Source organism: Chelonia mydas, chromosome 6 (assembly GCF_015237465.2).
Source record: "Chelonia mydas isolate rCheMyd1 chromosome 6, rCheMyd1.pri.v2, whole genome shotgun sequence".
Lineage (NCBI taxonomy): Eukaryota > Metazoa > Chordata > Testudines > Cheloniidae > Chelonia > Chelonia mydas.
The window spans coordinates 64,259,221-64,277,728 of record NC_051246.2 but is presented as its reverse complement, the minus strand read 5'-3'; the positions used below and the strand labels follow the sequence as shown (position 1 = coordinate 64,277,728).

Sequence of the window (18,508 nt, the reverse complement as noted above, 5' to 3'; positions counted from 1 at the left end):
TCTAGGTATTAAAGTTAGGCTGACTGGTCTATTATTCCACAAGTCCTCTTGGATCCTCTTTTTAAATACAGGCACTATATTTGTTCTTCTCCAGTCCCCTGGGACCTCACCTTTCCTCCAACAATTTTCAAAGATAATTGCTAATGGTTCCAAGATTGCTTCAGCTAGTTCCTTAAGCATCCTAGGATGAATTTCATCAGGTCCTGCTGACTTGAATACATCTAACTTAGCTAAATATTCTTTATCCTGATCCATGCCTTGGCTTGCATTCCTTCCTCCTTGTTGTTATTAATCGTGTTGCGTATCTGGTCACCATTAACTTTTTTAGTGAAGATGAAGCAAAACAGGCATTAAACTCCTTAGCCTTCTTGATGTCATCCATTATTAGCTCTCCTTTCCCAAACATGGCCAGACAGCTGTGTCAGCTCCATTGTCTGGAGTCAAACCTCAACTTGACTTTGAGTTGGAACAAGAAGCAGAATGGTAGAGGACAATAACAATTTAAAAAACAAGGGCAGTTCTGGTCACTATGGATTTCAAAGCCTACCAGTAAGAAGGTTCAGTGATTCATTGTGTTCGTACACTAGTTTTTCCTCTATTGAGGCCCAAATTCATATCCTACATTAAGTCAAGATGTGATGCTTCTAACCTAGTGCCCATTTCTGCAAGTCAGAAAGCTACCATATGAAGAGTATTCTCTGTCCAGGGAAGCCCCAAGGCTGATGTAGCAGGAAGTGACATGAGGACTGAGGTGCACAGACAGTTGCATATGGCGATGTATGACCGCAACAGCGGAGGCAGCTGGAGGTCAGGAGTCAGGATTGTTAGTAAGGCTATGGAGAGAAGCTTGCTCAGCACCTGCCTACATTATCCCCTCTATAGCCAGAATCACCATTATATATGCCAAATTCACTACCTAGAGCAGGGGTCTCAAACACGTGGCCTGCGAGCCGCATGCCCGCCAAGCTCCTCCCACCCCTCCCCTGAGTTATTTCCTGCGGCCGCCAAGCTCCCCTCACCCGCCCCCCCCCCCCCAGCGTGCCACGTCTCTGCTCCTCTGCCTACCTCCAGGAGCTTTGCACTTTCCAGGAGGGAGTGGGGAGCTGCACGCTCAGGGGAGGAGGCGGAGCAGGGGTGGGGATTTGGGGAAGGGGTTGGAATAGGGACAGGGAGGGGGTGGAGTTGGAATGGGGCGGTGCCTCATGGAAGGGGTGGAGTGGGGGCGGGGCCAGGAGCAGGAGGGGTGTGCTTTTGAATCTTTATATGAAAAGTGTCAGTAATATGGCCCTCATGGTGATTTCAGTTTGAGATCCTTGACCTAAAGTGAGTAAACTTGAACTGCCCTCACATTCAACTGTCTTTATTTTATGCAGAGAAGACCAAAGGTACATTGATGTCTCAAACACAAGGTCAGTCAAGTTAACTCATAGCATTAAGTTTCATCCTAAGAATGATCAATATTTCAGGCACACAGCTCACCTTTAGGACTTCATCTGAGACATCCTTTTGCAGTTCTTCTAAGAGGAGTAAGAATTCAGTTTCTCTTTGGAGAACAGCTGGAATTATTTTCTGAAGTTATCAGGAAAAGAAAAAAAGATAAAAGAATAGGGAAGATGTGAGCCACTATCTTAGGTTTACAGGTAAAAAACCCAAAACCTTATTTAATTGCTATTTTAGGGCAGACATCTTCAGAGATATTTATTTTATTGGGGATTAAAAGTCCTTTCTCCCATCCTAAGATATCTAGGGGCTGTTCCTGCACCAACAGATTCCATTCTTTATTTCCAACTACTTAGCTAGCAACTGTCACTTCCCCATAACCCCTTTGGGATAGGGTCACCTTTCCTCAAAGATCATGAAAATTCATGAACCTAGGCAATGGGGTCAGAGGAATGAAAAAGGTGAGGAAAGAAACACATGACCAATCTTCCCCTTTTTGAAGGCTTTGTTTCTTTCTCCCTCATGCAGTGTGCTAGCTGCCTACCACTCTCCTCCCCATAGTTTTGTATATGTAAACTACATATCCTGAAAGTATGCCATTTGTAAAGCATTGTGCAATCCTTGGTTTATTTCATCTTTTGGGGATAAAAGGGGCTATAGAAATGTAAGTTACTAACTCATGCTGTCTATTCATAAGAACATCTCACACTGAGCATGCACACTAAAAAGCTAACTCACATGGCCTCAAAAAATAATCCCAAAACACTTATTTTAATTTCTTGCTAAGTTTAATGGAAAAAGGTCTAAGGAACCAGTTGAAATTATTAATAGCAGTAAGTCTCAAATTTTAATAGGCAACTACAAAATTTATTATTTTTCTGTTTACAAACATTATTTTCCATTTGGAGATCAACTAGAACAAACTTCTTTACCTGATCCCACACCAGCCATTTCTTGAGAACAAGGAGCCAAAGCCAAGCAAGTCTCTGAGGGCTATAATTCTGTCCACACCTGCAGAGGTAATAGCATATACCATCAGTTTCAAACATCTAGGCACCAAAACAAATCTCTACCCACTTCACAGTAGGAAAAGTTGCCCCACAGAGCCAGTGTATGCCATGTTGCCAGTACCAAGTATAATATATTTATTTTTCTCATGTCTGTTGGCAACACCAATTTAATTGTGTTTTTCCTCCAAACAAAAATGATTCCCAGAATGCTGTCTGTGTAGTTGATACTCAAAAATTATTACCAAAAAGTTATACAAAACTTAAGAAATATTTGATACTTTTTTCAAAATTACAAAAAGTTGAAATTTTTTAAGTTCCCCTGAAGTGTCAGAAACCCAACCTTAATAGCCTCATGCAAGTGCTTGAGAAGTCAAGAGAAAAAACAAGTGAAATTAAAGGTTGTTTCACTATTCAAATTGAGAAATGTGAAAAGTAGACAATTTAAGTGGTGAGAAATAAGATTTTTAAAAATTTTCAGTTTTAATCATCTCAGGTGTTTAGTAGTAAGCCAACATTTTAAATAAATAGGTTGATCATCTTCTAAACAAAAAGCACTCCGTGTCAGCACCATTACAATTCTAAAACAGACTCCCTCTCCTCCAACTCACATTATTTCAGTGAAGTCTTTCAAAATTGACCTTTGCTAGATTTCTTCATGATCTTGTGCTTATACCATCATTTTCTCTATTGCATATATGAACACGGTTGTAAGCTGACTGAGGCTGGGTCCCCTACATATATTAGTGCAACTCTGAGCAGGTCAGCACTCAAATGTTAACTATAATAATGGAACGCATGAAGGAAAAAACACTGGCAAGGAAGCATGTTCTGCTTCAAGGATTCTAAGCAGGGCCGGATTAACTCTCCTGTAGGCCCGGGCCTATTATATTTTGTGGGGTCCCTGTATACAAGTCTTTTTCCTAATTTAAAACAAAATCATCACAATTATGGCATCGAGGCTATTAATGCTATACTAAACTTGCCTTTTAATTTACATAAAGCCATTCTGTGGTTACATTTCAGTCTTAAAACATGTACAATATAGTTTAGTTAATTCAAAATAGCCTACTTCTTACCTTAGAACAGCTGCTATATTAGTTTCTTTCTGAGAGGGAGTTGGGTGCAGGAAGGGACTCCAGGCTGGGGCTGAGTGTTGGGATGCAGGAGAGGGTGACGGCTCTGGGAGGGAGTTAGATGCAAGAGTGGGCTCCAGGCTTGGGAAGGGGTGCAGGGCCTGGTAGGGAGTTTGGGTGCAGGAGTGAGCTCCAGGCTGGGGCAGAGTGTTGGGGTGCAGGAGAGGGTGAAGGGTGCAGGTTCTAGGAGGGAGTTTGGTGCAGGAGAGGATGCGAGGTCTGGGAGGGAGTTGGGTGTAGGTGGGGATTCTGACCTGGAGAAGAGGGTTGGGGTGCAGGAGCGGGTGTGAAGTTCAGGCGCCAGCTGGGAAGCGCTTACCACAGGCAGCTCCTGGCCGGTTGCGCAACACGGCTCAAGCAGGCTGCCTGCCTGCCTGCCATAGCCCCACGCTACTCACGGAAGTGGCTGGCTGCTGGCACGTCTCTGCACGCTCCTGGGGAGAGGGGAACAGCTTGTCTCCGTGCGCTGTCTAGGCCAGCAAGCGTCACCCCACAGCTCCCACTGGCTGGTTCCCACCAGGGGCCGCAAAGACGTGCAAGCAGCTGGTCGCTTCTGGGAGCGGCATGAAGCCACAGCATGCAGGCAGCCTGCCTGAGCCCTGCTGAGCCGGCGCCCCCCATTAGCCCAGGGCTGCAGCCCCTAAAGCCCCTGCATTAATCCAGCCCTGATTCTAGGGGTCCATTATAGTTAAGAATAAAGAATCAGCCTCAATTTCTGACAATTGCATCACATACATCCTGTTTAACACAGTTCTACTTCCACCAGTTAGACAAAAATCCCACACAGCACTTACCGTAACTGAGATGGACAAGCTATTAGAGCCTGCAGAATAGCTGTAACTTTCTCAGAGCCATCCCCCTGCCACTGATGTAACTGAGGAATACAGGCCTGTGCTAGCTCCCAGTCTCCCCGCTGCACACATTTACAAAAAAACCAGAAAAGATGTTCCAGAGAGGCTGCTTCCTCATTACCAAATGGATGCATCATCCCACTGTGACTGGACTCCTGGAGACAGGAAGGAAAAAAAAAAAAAGGAAGAAAAGAAAAACCATCCAGAGGTAAGTCACAGCAAATCTTCCCTCAGTGCACCTGGAACAGAACAGATCTAGAATCAGAAACCAATCTGTACCTATTTAAGTTTTAAAGTTTGGAATGCACTTCCAGCCAGTGATAAGATCAATACCACAGTATTTGTTCAAGTAGGTGATTTAAACATTATCCCTGTGAAACATGCACTGATACTTGCTTAGAGTCAATACTCTCAGGAAACAGGAAGGATCAATTTGTTTGTTTATTGAGAGCATAGTGCTAACAAAGAACTCTGACTTCTGTAGGGAAGGTAAAATGTGGTATTTTGACAACCGTAGTAAACAGAGCAGCTACAGCATGAGCAGTTCCATCTCAAGCTTTCTCCAAACTGGGAACTTCTCACCCCTATATATTAACCTGCCAAGGTGTCTCAGTCAGTCATGATCTAGAGAGATCATCTTAAGGGAGACGAGAGAGTTTAGTCTCCATGGTCTAGTCATTCAAAATACAAGTGACAAGTAGCACAAGAATTGCCATACCAGATCAGACCAGGGGTACATCTAATCTAGAATCCAGATTTAACAGCAGCTGCTTAGAGAAAGGTACAAGAAACCCCCCAACATGGTGCTTTATATTTATGACACAGACATTAGGACGTGGTCAGAGATTCACCAAACACTTTCGCAGGGCTACCTTCCCCCACCCCACACACCGTGTCAGCCCTCCCATCAGTGGATTTCCCCCACCGCGCTCCCCATCCTCTGCTGTCCTACCCCTGAACCAAGGACCTGGGTCATCAGCCCTCCGCCCACATCCAGAAATCCCCCCACTAACCCCCTCCTCCCCCGCTGGCTGGCTGGCTGGCTGGCTCTCGTGCCCAGTCCCAGCGCCCGCCTGGTGACCTGCCTGGGATGAGCGGAGATCAGGGCCCGCAGCGCCCAGCAGGCACCGGCGGTCCCGACCCCTCCGCGTCGGCTGGGCTGCGCTGCGCTGCGCTGCCCTGCACTAGACACACAGCTCTTAGGGAAGACCCAGGGGTGGTGGATCGGTCCGGCTCCCCCTGCGCACTCAGGGGCTATGGGACGGTCCGCACTGATTGCATTCCCCAAGCTGAGCAGCCTAGTGCCACGGCCATCTTGAAAGACGAATCAGGTGACTTTCCCAACAGCCGGCACACCCAAAACGGCGAGCGCTTATTGGTCAAACAGGATGAATATGTAAATAATGTGCCTTCTTTCTTTAGAGGCACTGAAGCCTCACAGGCGCCATTACTGACGTGGGCAAAGAAACCACATGTCAATGGCATAGAGCTAACCCCACGCAGGATCCGCTCCTCCCACCGTCCCCGAGCCGGACCCCCCCGGCTGTCCAGTTACCCGCCCACCCCGCAGGCTCCACCCAGCGGCCAACGTAGCCCCGCCCCGGGTGCCCCAGACCTAGCCTCTCCTGAACCAACCGACCCGCCCCCTGAGCCCCGCCCCTCGTTCTCCGGCCCACTGAGCCGCTCAGCCTGTGGCCGGAGAGGCGGGAATCGCGTCAGGTGCTGCTGACTGTTAATCGCAGGAGCCGCCCTGGCCTGGGGCAATAGCCCTGAGGCGAGCCCGGCGCGCGATCCCTCCCTCCACTTCCCAGTGACCCGGTACCGCAGTTCCCCCTGTGAGGGCCGCTGTGCGCCGAGCCCTTCCCCTCAGACCTTGCCGGGCCTGGGGGCTCCCAAGGCCCCACCACCCAGGATGGGGCTTTACCCGTAGCTTGCTCTGGAGCCGGCCCGCTGGCTGACCCCCTCCGTGGCCCGCTCACAAGAGGGCAGAATGGATGAAAAATACATGACTGAAAAATTGCCGTTTGGTAGCCTTTTGCAGCCAAGGTTGTAAATGACCACGTAGGGTGCAGCGGAGACTCAGCAAGACTTTCCTCTGGCTCAACCTCACTGATCTGGGTCTTTTCTGGCTTCTGTTTGGGCACCAATCTGCAGCCATTCCCCCAGGACACGGTTGTGTGCTTCTTCCATCATAACCAAACACAAGCTGGGACATATGAGAGGGCTTGCTTATTTGATAATTTATTTTATTAACATTGTAGTTGTCTTAACTTGTAGCTAAACAGCTTGGTAATAGCAACCATAATATAATTAAATGTAACATACCTGTGGGAGGGAAAACATCAAAGACACCTACCACAGTAGCATTTAACTTCAGAAAGGGGAACTACACAAACATGGGGAAGCTAGTTAAACAAATTAAAGGGTACAGTCACAACACCTTGCAAGCTGCATGGAAACTTTTAAAAAACACCATAATAGAGGCTCAAATTAAATGTATTCTCCATATTATAAAACATAATACAGGGATCCGGCAACCTTTGGCACAAGGCCCATCAGGGTAATCAGCTGGCGGGCTGTGAGACATTTTGTTTACCTTGACCATCTGCAGGCATGCTCTCCCGCAGCTCCCAGTGACCGTGGTTCGCCACTCCCGGCCAATGGGAGCTGTGGGAAGCTATAAGTGGCTGTAAGGCACTATAAGAGGCGAGAGGCAGAAAGGCATCTTTTAAAAATTGGAATTTAAATCCTACTGAGGAAAATAGAAAGGAGCATGAACTCTGGCAAGTTTTAAAAAATGTAAAAGTATAATTAGGTGTAACACCTACAGACCCTGGCCGTTGGCAGGCAGGATCAAACCTGGGACCTCTGGAGTTAAATGCATGAGCTAAACATCATGTGCCCTTTAGCTAAGTCTGTAGAATAGACTCATTAATCTCTCTCTAAGTGCTATCAGTACTAGATGGAACAGAACACCACACCCAGGTGGTGTGTGGGTTACATAGGAAGGCTAAAAAAAAATTTGAAAAGCAACTACCCAAAGACTCAAAAACTAATAGGCACCCCCCAAAAAAGTACATCAGAAGCAGTAAGCCTGCCAAACAATCAGTGGGGTCACTGGACAATCAAGGAGCTAAAGAAGCACTTGAGGATCAGGCTATTGTGAGAAACTAAATGAATTCTTTGCATTGCTCTTCACTGCAGAAGATGTAAGGGAGATTCCCACACCTAAGCCATTCTTTTAGGTGACAAATCTGAGGAACTGGCTCATATTGAAGTGTCAATAAAGGAGGTTTTGGAACAAATTGATAAACAGTTATAAGTCGCCAGGACCAGATGGTATTCACCCAAGAGTTTTGAAGGAACTCAAATACGAAATTGCAGAACTATTACCTGTGGTATGTGTTGTCAGTAGCTACCAGTGTGGTGCTCTGCTCTTGTTCGATGATAACAGTCGGCTGCATGCATGTTCCCTCTGTGTGCTGTCCCATCTCTGCGCAGATAGCTAACACAGCAGACCCTGAGAGAACCCCCAATGACCACAAACTCTAGTAAGGTACGAAGGCACGTTGGCCAGGTTTATTGTCGAAGAGAAACACAATCTCTAGACCCCCAGTTCATATAACTTATATAACCTATATGCGGTTTGTTGCTAATCCCTATGTGCTCCCTGGCAATGGACTCAGCTCAGTCAGTGGCGGGACTTTCCACTGCCCCCTAGGCTGGAAAAAGACATCCACTCAGGGATGCATTCTTAAACACAGGTACAAACAAGTTACATAACACTCTTGACGTATTGAGGTGCAACCCCTTTATGTAACAATGCACCACCCTTCTACGCAGTAAGGTGCCGCCTTTCACCTTGTACATGTTGGTTCGAACAAAACAACTCTATCCATCATACTGACTTTTTGCCCCTGTCCTTGTTATCTATGTGGATGGTATAAGAATGTTCTTGTACCATTTGTGTATGGCTCTGGTATCTAATACACTTTAGATATATGTTTATGCAACAGCATATCTTTATGCAACATCAGCCCTTTCCTTGCCAGCTTCTGTGAGCAGGGCCTGCCTCTGGGTCGCAGCTTAACTTTGCTTTATGTTAGCAAAGTCTTGACCATTACTTTAGCTCAGGCCTTAGGTCTCATACCAGGCCTTTGATACCAAAAGGTTTATGTTTCAGGGCCTCATCTTACTACAGCATGTAAGCTATCACTTAAATCAGCTTCTGTACCAGATGACTAGACGAGGATAGCTAATGTGACCGATTTTTAAAAAAGGCTCCAGAGGCAATCCTGGCAATTACAGGCTGGTAAACCTGACTTCAACACCAGGGAAATTGGCTGAAACTATAGTAAAGAACAGAATTATCAGACATATAGATGAAAACGATTTGTTGGGGAAGAGTCAACACAGATTTTGTAAAGGCAAATCATGCCTCATCAAACAGAATTCTTGGAGGGGGCGGGGGTCAACGAAGGACCAGGATGATCCAGTGGATATAATGTACTTGGACTTTCAGAAAGCCTTTGAAAAGGTCCCTCACCAAAGGCTCTTAACCAAAGTAAGCAGTCATGGGATAAGAGTGAAGGTCGTCTCATGGATCAGTAACTGGTTAAAAAACAGGAAACAAAGGGTAGGAATAAATGGTCAGTTTTCAGAATGGAGAGAGGTAAATACTGGTGTCTCCCAGGGGTCTGTACTGGGACCAGTGCTGTTCACCATATTCATAAATGATCTGAAAAAAGGGTTAAGCAGTGAGGTGGCAAAATTTGCAGATGATACAAAATTATTTGAAATAGTTGAGTCCAAAGCAAAATCCAAAGAGTTACAAAGGGATCTCACAAAACTGGGTGACTGGGCAACAAAATGGCAGATGAAATTCAATATTGATAAATGCAAAGCAATGCACGTTGGAAAACATAATCCTAACTATACATACAAAATGATGGGGTCTAAATTAGTTGTTACCATACTCGAAAGAGAACTTGGAGTCATTGTGGATAGTTCTCTGAAAACATCCACTGAACGAGCAGCAGCAGCCAAAAAAGCTAACAGAATGTCAGGAGCCATTAGGAAAGGGATAGATAAGACAGAAAAGATCATAATGCTATGATATAAATCCATGGTATGCCCACACGTTGAATACCGCATGCAGTTTTGGTCACCTGATCGCAAAAAAGATATAGTAGAATTGGAAAAAGTACATAGAAGGGCAACAAAAATGATTAAGGGTATGGAACAGATTCCGTATGAGGAAAGATTAAAAAGACTGGGACTTTCCAGCTTCGAAAAGAGACGACTGAGAGAGAGTATACGATAGAGATCTATAGAATTGTGAATGGTGTTGAGAAAGTGAATAAAGAAGTGTTATTTACTGCTTCACATAATACAAACACCAGGGTCACGCAATGAAATTAATAGACAGCAGGTTTAAAACAAACAAAAGCAAGTATTTCTTCGCACAACGCACAGTCAACCTGTGGAACTCATTGCCAGGGGATGTTGTGAAGGCCAAAACTATAGCAGGGTTACAAAAAAATGAGGTAAATTCAAGGAGGGTAGGTCCATCAATGATCATTAGCCACGATAGTCTGGGATGCAACCCCATTAGGGTGACCAGATGTCCTGATTTCATAGGGACAGTCCCAATATTTGGGGCTTTTTTTTATATGGGCTCCTATTACCCCCCCACCCCCGTCCCGATTTTTCACACTTATCTGGTCACCCTAAATCCTTTGCTTTGGGTGTCCCTAGCCTCTGATTGCCAGAAGCTGGGAGTGGACGATGAGATGGTTCACTCTGTGATTGCCTGTTCTGTTCATTCCCTCTGAAGCACCTGGCATTGGCCACTGCAGCAAGACAGGATGTTGGGCTAGATGGACCATTAGTTTGACCCAATATAGCTGGTCTTACAGTTTTTAAAAATATGTTAATTCAGTGCTTTGTCAGAGGCATTATATTGAAAGCCCTGGGGAATTAAATCTTTTGCATATCCACTGAAAAGGTACAGCATGGGCAGTGACAGTTCATGCTGCCCCTCAACTTTGCTCTGTAGGGACCACTTAGCATACAAGAGTGAGAGGTGTAGGCCAAGTTCCACAAAGGTATTTAGGCTCCATTGCCTTAGTGTCCACAGGCATCTGGTCTTGTTTCTTCTACAACAAGGAGTCCAGCTAGGGCCATCTTTGATGGTATTTTTGTGATATGGACGCTTGTCCAAAGAGGAACTGGACTGGGACCACCAATACCTTTCCCTTAGGCTAGCTAGCCGCCATTAGATAATGATTTTCAGTCACTGCCAGTTTAGGGTTGATTCTGCACTGGGTTCTGCGTGGGTAGACTCTTGTGCCTGCATGGAACCCCACCAAAGTCAATGGGGTCCACATAAGTGCCAGGGTTCACTTGCCTGGAGTTAATTGCATTATCATGACCTAGACTAGTACTAGAACGATTACTAGTTCCTAGCTGTTTTTATACCTATGAGCTATCAAGTTCCTCACTGTTTCTCTATCGCCTTTTGCCACTGTGTGATGGAAGATGAAGAGTAGGCTCTTGTGACTCAGCTATTTGAGAGGGTGGTGTCTAACCAGTGTTTGACTGAGATAATGCTCCCCCTTACATCCTCCCTTTATTCCGGGGGTTTTGTATATTTTTTCTACACACACACACACACAAAGAAAAGAAAAGAAAACTTTGCTGCGAGACTGCTACAGAGAGATGACAGAAAATGACAGGGGCACAAATGTAAGTGAATAAATCCACTGGTAGGGGGTTTTTTTAGTAGAAAATACGTTTTTATATACATAAATGTATTAAAAAGATACAACTGCTAGAGGTGCATGGGTCTTCCTGTAACCAAATTAAGACCCATTCAGGATCTCTTCCTGCTACCTCATGCTGGATCCCTGAGTAGGTTTCAGGAATACCATGTGTTCCGTCTCAGCTAGGGAACCACCTGTGAATGATCAGACCTCAGCCTGTATTCAGGGTACCATGGAAGAATTTGTAAGTGCAAAAACCGCATGGAAGCCAGGGGTACACTTACATTTATTCTTTATGTAGTATCATACATACATATAATAGTATTTACGGTATGGGGCTTTCCAAAATTAAGTAGTTAATCTTCACAGCCCACCTTTCAGATTGTAAAGTGTTATTATTTCATTTTACTGTCTCTCACTTAAGAAAGCAATGAGTGTTGGTGGGGAGGAGGAGACATATTCTCCACTAGTTTGTCTAGTCTAATTTTAAATATCTCAAGGGAGTCTGCCACTTCCCTTGGGGTACTCCACAGTTTAATACATCTCACCCTTTGACACTTTTCTTCTGGTGAGTATCCTAAATTTTCCTGCCTGGGGTTCTGTTTCATTCCCCCAAGGAATAATTGTACATTTTCTAAAAGTGTTAGATTCTCTAGTCGTTTCTCTCTATTTTTTAAAATTATTAAAAAAATAAGCAGGGTTCTATAACTGTCTGTGGGATTAGAAAGTATTTGGTCGTAAATGCCACTCTCAGGGGGGATCTAACTAGTTGTTATATTGAAACTGAAAGAAGGACAGGAAATTACATACATTGAAATGAAGAAGGAAAATTTAGGCAGAATATTAGGAGAAATTTTCTAACCATGATATCTATTAGCATCTGGAATAGTCTTCAGATGGGACTCATAGGGAATGGTCCACATGCTGTCGTTTGGGACATTTTAAACCAAAGTAACCTAGAAAAAGCGTTGGAGTAATAATAAACAATTTTTTTTTGTACTTATAATAACCCCGCCCCCAACACCATAGTGCCTCACAATCTTTAATGTATTTAGGCTTACCACCACCTTGTGAGGTAGGCAAGTACTGTTATTCCTATTTTTACACATGGACAAATGAGGTACAGAAAAACTAAGCAACTTGCCCAAGGACACATAAGAAGCCTGTGGCATAGCAGAGCGTTGAACCCAGCTCTTTCCCATTCTAAGCCAGCATCCTAATCATTGAGCCATCCTTCCTCGCAACAGTCCTCCACTAGCCCCACAGGAATGTGCTAGAGTAGTGATACTCAGACCTCAGCATTGCCCAAAAGAACCACAGTAGTGTGAATTCATTGTTTCATTTACTATATTATTTTCACAGCAAAATGACTGACCAAGTATTATTATTATTATTATTATATCAACTACAATAGGTTAATAACATAGTAAAAGCATCCTGATTGGTTAACAACTTAGATTAATAATTAAATCACACAGGGTTTTGATATCATGTCCTACAAAGAACTGCAGGATACACATTAAAGAGCCACTTGTGGCTCACAATCCTCAGTCTGAGTATCGCTGTGTGAGAGAAATCTGTTATCTCTAGTTTGTATGCTCATGAAAATCAGCAACCATTTGATGAATTGCAGATTTGCTTTTTTTTTAAGGTTTAATCATCCAACAGATCTAATTTTTCAGATCAACCAGATCTATTAAAAAAAACCATCCAAACAGATCTATTTAAAAAATCATGTGATATACAGTAGAATCTCAGAGTTATGAACACCAGAGTTTCAAATTGACCAATCAACATACACCTCATTTGGAAACTGAAGTTCACAATCAGGCACCAGCAGAGACAAAAAAAAAAAAAAAAGGAAATACAGTACACTACTGTGTTAAACATAAACTAAAAAAAATAAAGGGAAAGCAGCATTTTTCTTCTGCACAGTAAAGTTTCAAAGCTGTATTAAGTCAATGTTCAGTTATAAACTTTTGAAAGAACAACCATAATGTTGTGTTCAGAGTTACGAACATTTCAGAGTTACAAACAACCTCCGTTCCTGAGGTGTTCATAACTAAAGTTCAACTGTAGCAAATTACATTTGAATGGAAGCTGCTTCATTATGAACAAAAGATCATGCAAACTGCCATAAAGGTCTGATTTTTATTAAGCTTAGTCCTATGTCAGTAGAGATACCAAGTCAGTAATATTAGAACCTGTAGAACTCATTGCCAGGGGATGTTGTGAAGGCCAAAAGAATAACTGGGTTCAAAAAAGAATTTGATAAATTCATGAAAGATAGGTCCATCAATTACTACTAACCCGGATGATCAAGGATTGACACAATCCCATGCTCTGGGTGTCCCTAAATCTCTGACTGCCAGAAGCTGGGACTGGACAACAGGGGACGAATCACTTGTTAATTGCCCTGTTCTGTTCATTCCCTCTGAAGCATCTGGCACTGACCACTGTCAGAAGACAGGATACTGGGCTAGAACATTGGTCTGATCCAGTATGGCAGTTCTTATGTTCTTATATTTTATTATCAACTCTCTTAGCTCTTTTCAGCCCTCTCTCCTTGGACTAAAGCCTGCTAAATCCTAAATGCTTATTTGTGCAGAGCTCCTGGTGACTTTAATTGCAGTTTTGACTGATAAGGCTTGCAAGATTTAGTCCTTTGACTCTGTCGTTAGTTTTACTTGTGCTCTGAGCTTGAAAAATAAAGCAAATGATGAACATTGCTAATAACATAACACTTAGCTCTTTTATCGCATCTTCTATCTGAGGTTTCTCAAAAATTTTTACACAGGTAAATGAGTACAACTATATACTACTTATGTATTTATAGCACTTTATATTTTCAAAATATTTTATAACCATTAACTCGCAAAACATCCCTGTGAGATAGAGAAGTACTATCCCAATTCTAATCCTCTGCATTAGCTTATTCTATTAAAATTGTCACTAACCCCTAAAACAGATCAGGGAGCTGTTTGGGGTTAGTAAAGGTAGAATTGTTTTGCAGCTAATTCATTTTCAAGTATATTTGTAGAAAGGATAAAGAAAGAATTTTTATAGTTATTTTTAAAAAATGGCAGTGGTTTAAAGGTACTTAGTGGCTTGCATTGTTAGAATAAGTCCCAGGGGAAATTGATTGGTGAACAGAAGGCCGGTGAGATGACAGAAGTGTGTAATAAATGCAGTTTATCACATGGTTCTGCAGTTTACCATGCAGGCTGCAAATCTAGAGATCAATAACAGTTATTTTTTCCCACTAGGTGGAGCGATATATTGGTGAAATTAAAGGAGGACTGAAACCAGCCATGAAAATCACTATTATTGGGGTCATATGTTCCAACCCCAAGAGGTAGGGTGGGGAGCTGTTGTTCAGTTGCTTATTTCACGTATAGGAGTATCTGCCATCTAGGCTGGCCATAAGCACAAGAGGCTCCTAAATTTGGGTCCTTGAGGGCCTGCATTCTTTTGAGTTTGGAAGGGAAGCTGTACAGACTCATAATCATGGGTCACAACCTAATCTCTTTCTTTTTGCAGTGAGATTGAAATGGGGGAGACAACTGATAGCCCAGTCTCTCTAAAAATGTGGTAAAGTGATTGTGCAAGCAACAAACCTTCTTCTGCTTGTTTCTGTGATATAAACTACCTGGTGTGTATGTGCAGTCTTTCCCTCTGTTGGACAGCATCAGACCCAATCCAGGATCTGGGATTATAATGCCCACTAGTGGTTGGAGGCCTACAAAAACAGCATCATCATCTAATTTTGCACAAGTGGTAGAATCCAGTAGTTTCAAGCATAAAAAGCTCTGGTCTGTAGCTGTGTGCAGTTTAGATGGCAGCTATAGTCATTTACAGCTATGGATCCTGATATAGCCCAGGGACTGCCCAAATAGTGGCCAGTGCAGCTGGCCCCGGGGACTGCCCAAGCAGTAGCGGTCCCGGGGGCTGCCGGAGCAGCGGGCCACCAGGGGCAGTCAAACTCCAACGCTGAAGCAGGGCCCCCCCCAAAGCTGCGGGGCTCAGGAGATGAGATATAGTAATGGGTATTTATAGTAAAAGTCATGGGCCGTGAATTTTTGTTTATTGCCATGACTTGTCCTTAACTTTTACTAAAAATACCCACGACTAAATCTTAGCTTTATCCATGGGGTATGTCCTTGAACAGAGTTAGCAGTAGATGTCTGCTCAGCCACAGCCACCAGCTGAGGGGAAATATTCAGCAAAATCCTGAGGGCTGCTAGGACACAGCTGGGAACAGGGCAAGGGGAAGTATGAAACAACTTGCTCCCTCTCCCTCCTCCTGGAGCCACAGCCCTGTTCCCCCGCTGCTCCAGATTCATGGATTTTTCAGGTTTCAGAGTGGTAGCCATGTTAGTCTGTGTCAGCAAAAAGAACGAGGAGTACTTGTGACACCTTAGAGACTAGGTTTTGTTAGAGACTAACAAAACCGCTGGGGAGGTTTGTATATTCTGAATCAAACTGGGTTTTCCTGAGGCCAACAGACAAAGAAAGGGCTTTTGATATGAAAAGGCTGGGTTTAAACTGACTCTAGGCCAGTAAATGGACACGTCCTTCTGTCTAAGAGGGGGGTCCAAACATTGTGGAAGGGTTAGAAAGACTTTAGCCTACTAGGGCCCCCTTAGACTAATGGGTGAATGTGTGTAGAAACTTTTCTTTAAATGTTTTCTCTGTAATACTTAAGAATAAATGTGCTTGAGCTGTGTGGTAACTTGTAACCACTGGTAATGTTCATAGCCCTGGGCGAGAAAGCATTGCACAGGAGCTAGCCATTGGATGGACTTGCTGGGGATTTCACAGTGTATGAGAGGGAGCTGTGCAGCTTTAAAACCCCAGGCAGGAGGGAGAGGGATGGGGGTATCCCAAGAGAGATAATAGCTGGAAGCCTGAAACCTTAAGTTGGTGCCCTCCAGGAAGCACCTAGGGGGAATACAGGTGCAGTTAACTCTGAAACTGTGACAAACTACCTAGTATAGACACTCCAGTTATTCCTTTTGTTGTTATATGATTTGCAATCCATGTAAAGGAAAGGGATCCTGGTACCAATCTGACACTAAAGAGCTCACTCCTTTCTTCCCTTCTCAAATCAAAATAAAACAGAAAAACAATCTCCATTGATCACATAGTAGAAGTATTTATAGGGTGCCATTACATTGGACATAACTGCAGTATCACTGTCACATACTAAGACAAGTCACTAGTTAATACCTTATGACTCAGTGTTAAGGTAAACAACTACAGTAACCAGCATTGCTGAATGTGTCTAGATTGGCTTGAGGTCTACATAAAACTGGCTAAGCACTCTCAAAATGAAAAACCTGAAATGGATTCTTTCTGGGCGGGTCTGCTTTAGTTATTCCAAAGAACTGCTGATGAATATTGGGGACATCATTTCAGGATATTACAACCACCAGACCATTAAAACATGGCCATATGCCACACTAAGTGGTTTGGGATGGATGCTCTATGTCCTTACGTGCATCTGTCACTCCAACCATGTTCTGGTAGTTTGCTGAAAGTCCTGTTCATGATCACTGACTTGGTCCTTACAGCTTTGCAGTGACTCTGCTCTGTGACCCCATGGATGCAAGCAAGGATATTGGGCTGTTACTTACAGTCAACTTCAGTGAGAAATCCATCACCCGGAATGCACAGATTGCTGGGAAATGGGGAAGAGAGGAGAAGAACATTCCCTACTTCCCATTCACAGCAGGGGACACGTTTAAGGTATTCTTGTTAGTTATCATGGGTGTAGGCGGGAGACAGTAGGGCAAGGGACCAGCTGAGTACAACACAGTGAATTTTATACAGTTGAAAGATGCCAGATTGACAGTCCTGAAGAGTTAAGTCTTATTTTGCCATCAAACTAGTACAGCATGGGGAGCGGCAGTGCAAGCTTCCCCCAACACCTCCTGACGTGGAGGAACCATCTCTAAGTGCAAATTCTTTTTCCCATTCACTGAGGATAATTTGCTGTAAGAGCTTTTCAGCAGAGATAAGATGTTACTTACAGGAGACGTAGAGAATCTAGACAGACCTTACACTCCACTTCATAGAGCACTTGGGGTTCCAAAGTCCAGGCTAGTGAAATAGACAGCCCGTGGTGCTGGCCTCTAATTCCCCCCTTTGCCCTTGCTCCTTTGCAGATGGAGCTCTTCTGTGAGCACCAGCAGATCCGTGTCCTGCTCGATGGACGGCAGCTCTGTTATTTCACTCACCGCGTTCAGCCCCTGCACTTGGTAACAGCTTTACAAATCTCAGGGGACATCAGACTTACCAAGGTGGCTTGAAAAATGGACCCCACATCACCAATGAACTAAGACAAATGTACTTTCCCATGTACATAGAAGTGTTTTCTTTTTCCTTCTTGGTACTTCTTGAGATTTTAAATGTGGACTTTGTTTGGGTTTGTTTGCTAACAAGTTTGAAATGTCTGCTTTTTCTCACAGAGCCTGAAGAGCTGCAATGACAGGGTTGGTTCAAGCACATGAGGCTCTTTGCAAAGCCATTCTGTTGGGCCTTCCAGACTGCAAAGACTGTGATTCAGACAGTGTGCAGGCTTCTCTACCCTCATTGGCTCTAAATTGTTCTGCCATGCCACCTGGAGGGGCTCAGTCACCTGAGGATGGGTGGGGTTATTAGGTCACATATCTAGAAGTAGAGAGTGGGATTTAGCATGTAGTGAAAGGCAATCTGTTAAATAGGTGAGGAAACCTGTGGTGTACCCCAGCAAGGTCCATGTTAGAGGACGAGACACCCTATTACCCCAAGCTATGATCACAATGTTCAGCAGTCAGCACAAAGCACTTCGTGCCTCACACCGTGGAGCAGTGAATGGCCCACTAGCATTTCCAACTGTCTGTAGTGGGTGGAGCCCTCATGAACTGGGAGCTCTGTAGAGCTGCAGGTTTGGCAGTCTTGTCTTAACTGGCCCTGTGCAGCAACATCTGTACCTAAATCTGCATCATCTGTTCCTATATCCAGCCATATCTGCCCATTTACCGGCAAACCTCTTTACCTGCTTTAAGAAATAAACATTTGATCCATCTTAATGTTGTGCTAATCATTTGCCCTGGTAGGTTTAGAGAAGAGGTTGTTATTATTAAACATATATACACTATACTGTGTACTTGATGTTTTGCAAACAGTGAAAAAAATACATTCCTTTCCAATGAGTTTCAATCTACATGTCTCAGGCTTCCGTCCTTTTCCTGTGAAACTCTCCCTTAAAGACAATGGGTCAGATTCTGATCTGAATTACCGTGGTATGAATCTGGAGTAACTCCTAA

General features: G+C 43.9%; 2 protein-coding genes across 12 annotated transcripts in view; one reads left to right on the top strand and one right to left on the bottom strand.

The window, feature by feature from the left end:
• ZFYVE26 (zinc finger FYVE-type containing 26) overlaps positions 1-5,777 on the bottom strand; it is a 70,570-nt gene extending 64,793 nt beyond the window's left edge. For 6 of the 11 annotated variants that reach the window (XM_037900268.2, XM_037900267.2, XM_043548101.1 and 3 more), the window contains exons 1-3: positions 4,378-4,589; positions 2,373-2,451; positions 1,480-1,569 (exon numbers count right to left, since the gene is read on the bottom strand). In XM_037900268.2, coding sequence (XP_037756196.1) covers positions 1,480-1,569; positions 2,373-2,451; positions 4,378-4,571 — 363 coding nt within the window. In that variant the 5' untranslated portion in view covers positions 4,572-4,589. Of the gene's footprint in view, positions 1-1,479; positions 1,570-2,372; positions 2,452-4,377 lie in introns of all 11 variants that reach the window. The other 5 variants (XM_037900265.2, XM_037900266.2, XM_043548105.1 and 2 more) reach the window with 5 other exon arrangements.
• A 5,251-nt stretch (positions 5,778-11,028) lies between these two features.
• Positions 11,029-18,271, top strand: LOC102934754 (galectin-related protein A). The gene is made up of 4 exons (XM_007054258.4): positions 11,029-11,181; positions 14,465-14,553; positions 16,772-16,946; positions 17,366-18,271. Exons 1-4 carry the CDS (start codon positions 11,155-11,157, stop codon positions 17,507-17,509), a joined length of 435 nt encoding a protein of 144 aa, XP_007054320.1. The 5' UTR covers positions 11,029-11,154; the 3' UTR covers positions 17,510-18,271.
• The last annotated feature ends 237 nt before the right edge of the window (positions 18,272-18,508 follow it).

Bases quoted from the DNA above. Each gene is read 5' to 3' on its own strand.
- LOC102934754 (XM_007054258.4), top strand. From the start codon at position 11,155: ATGACAGAAAATGACAGGGGCACAAAT. The intron at 11,182-14,464 runs GTAAGTGAATAA...TTTTCCCACTAG, and splicing joins AAAATGACAGGGGCACAAAT to GTGGAGCGATATATTGGTGA. The intron at 16,947-17,365 runs GTATTCTTGTTA...GCTCCTTTGCAG, and splicing joins CAGCAGGGGACACGTTTAAG to ATGGAGCTCTTCTGTGAGCA.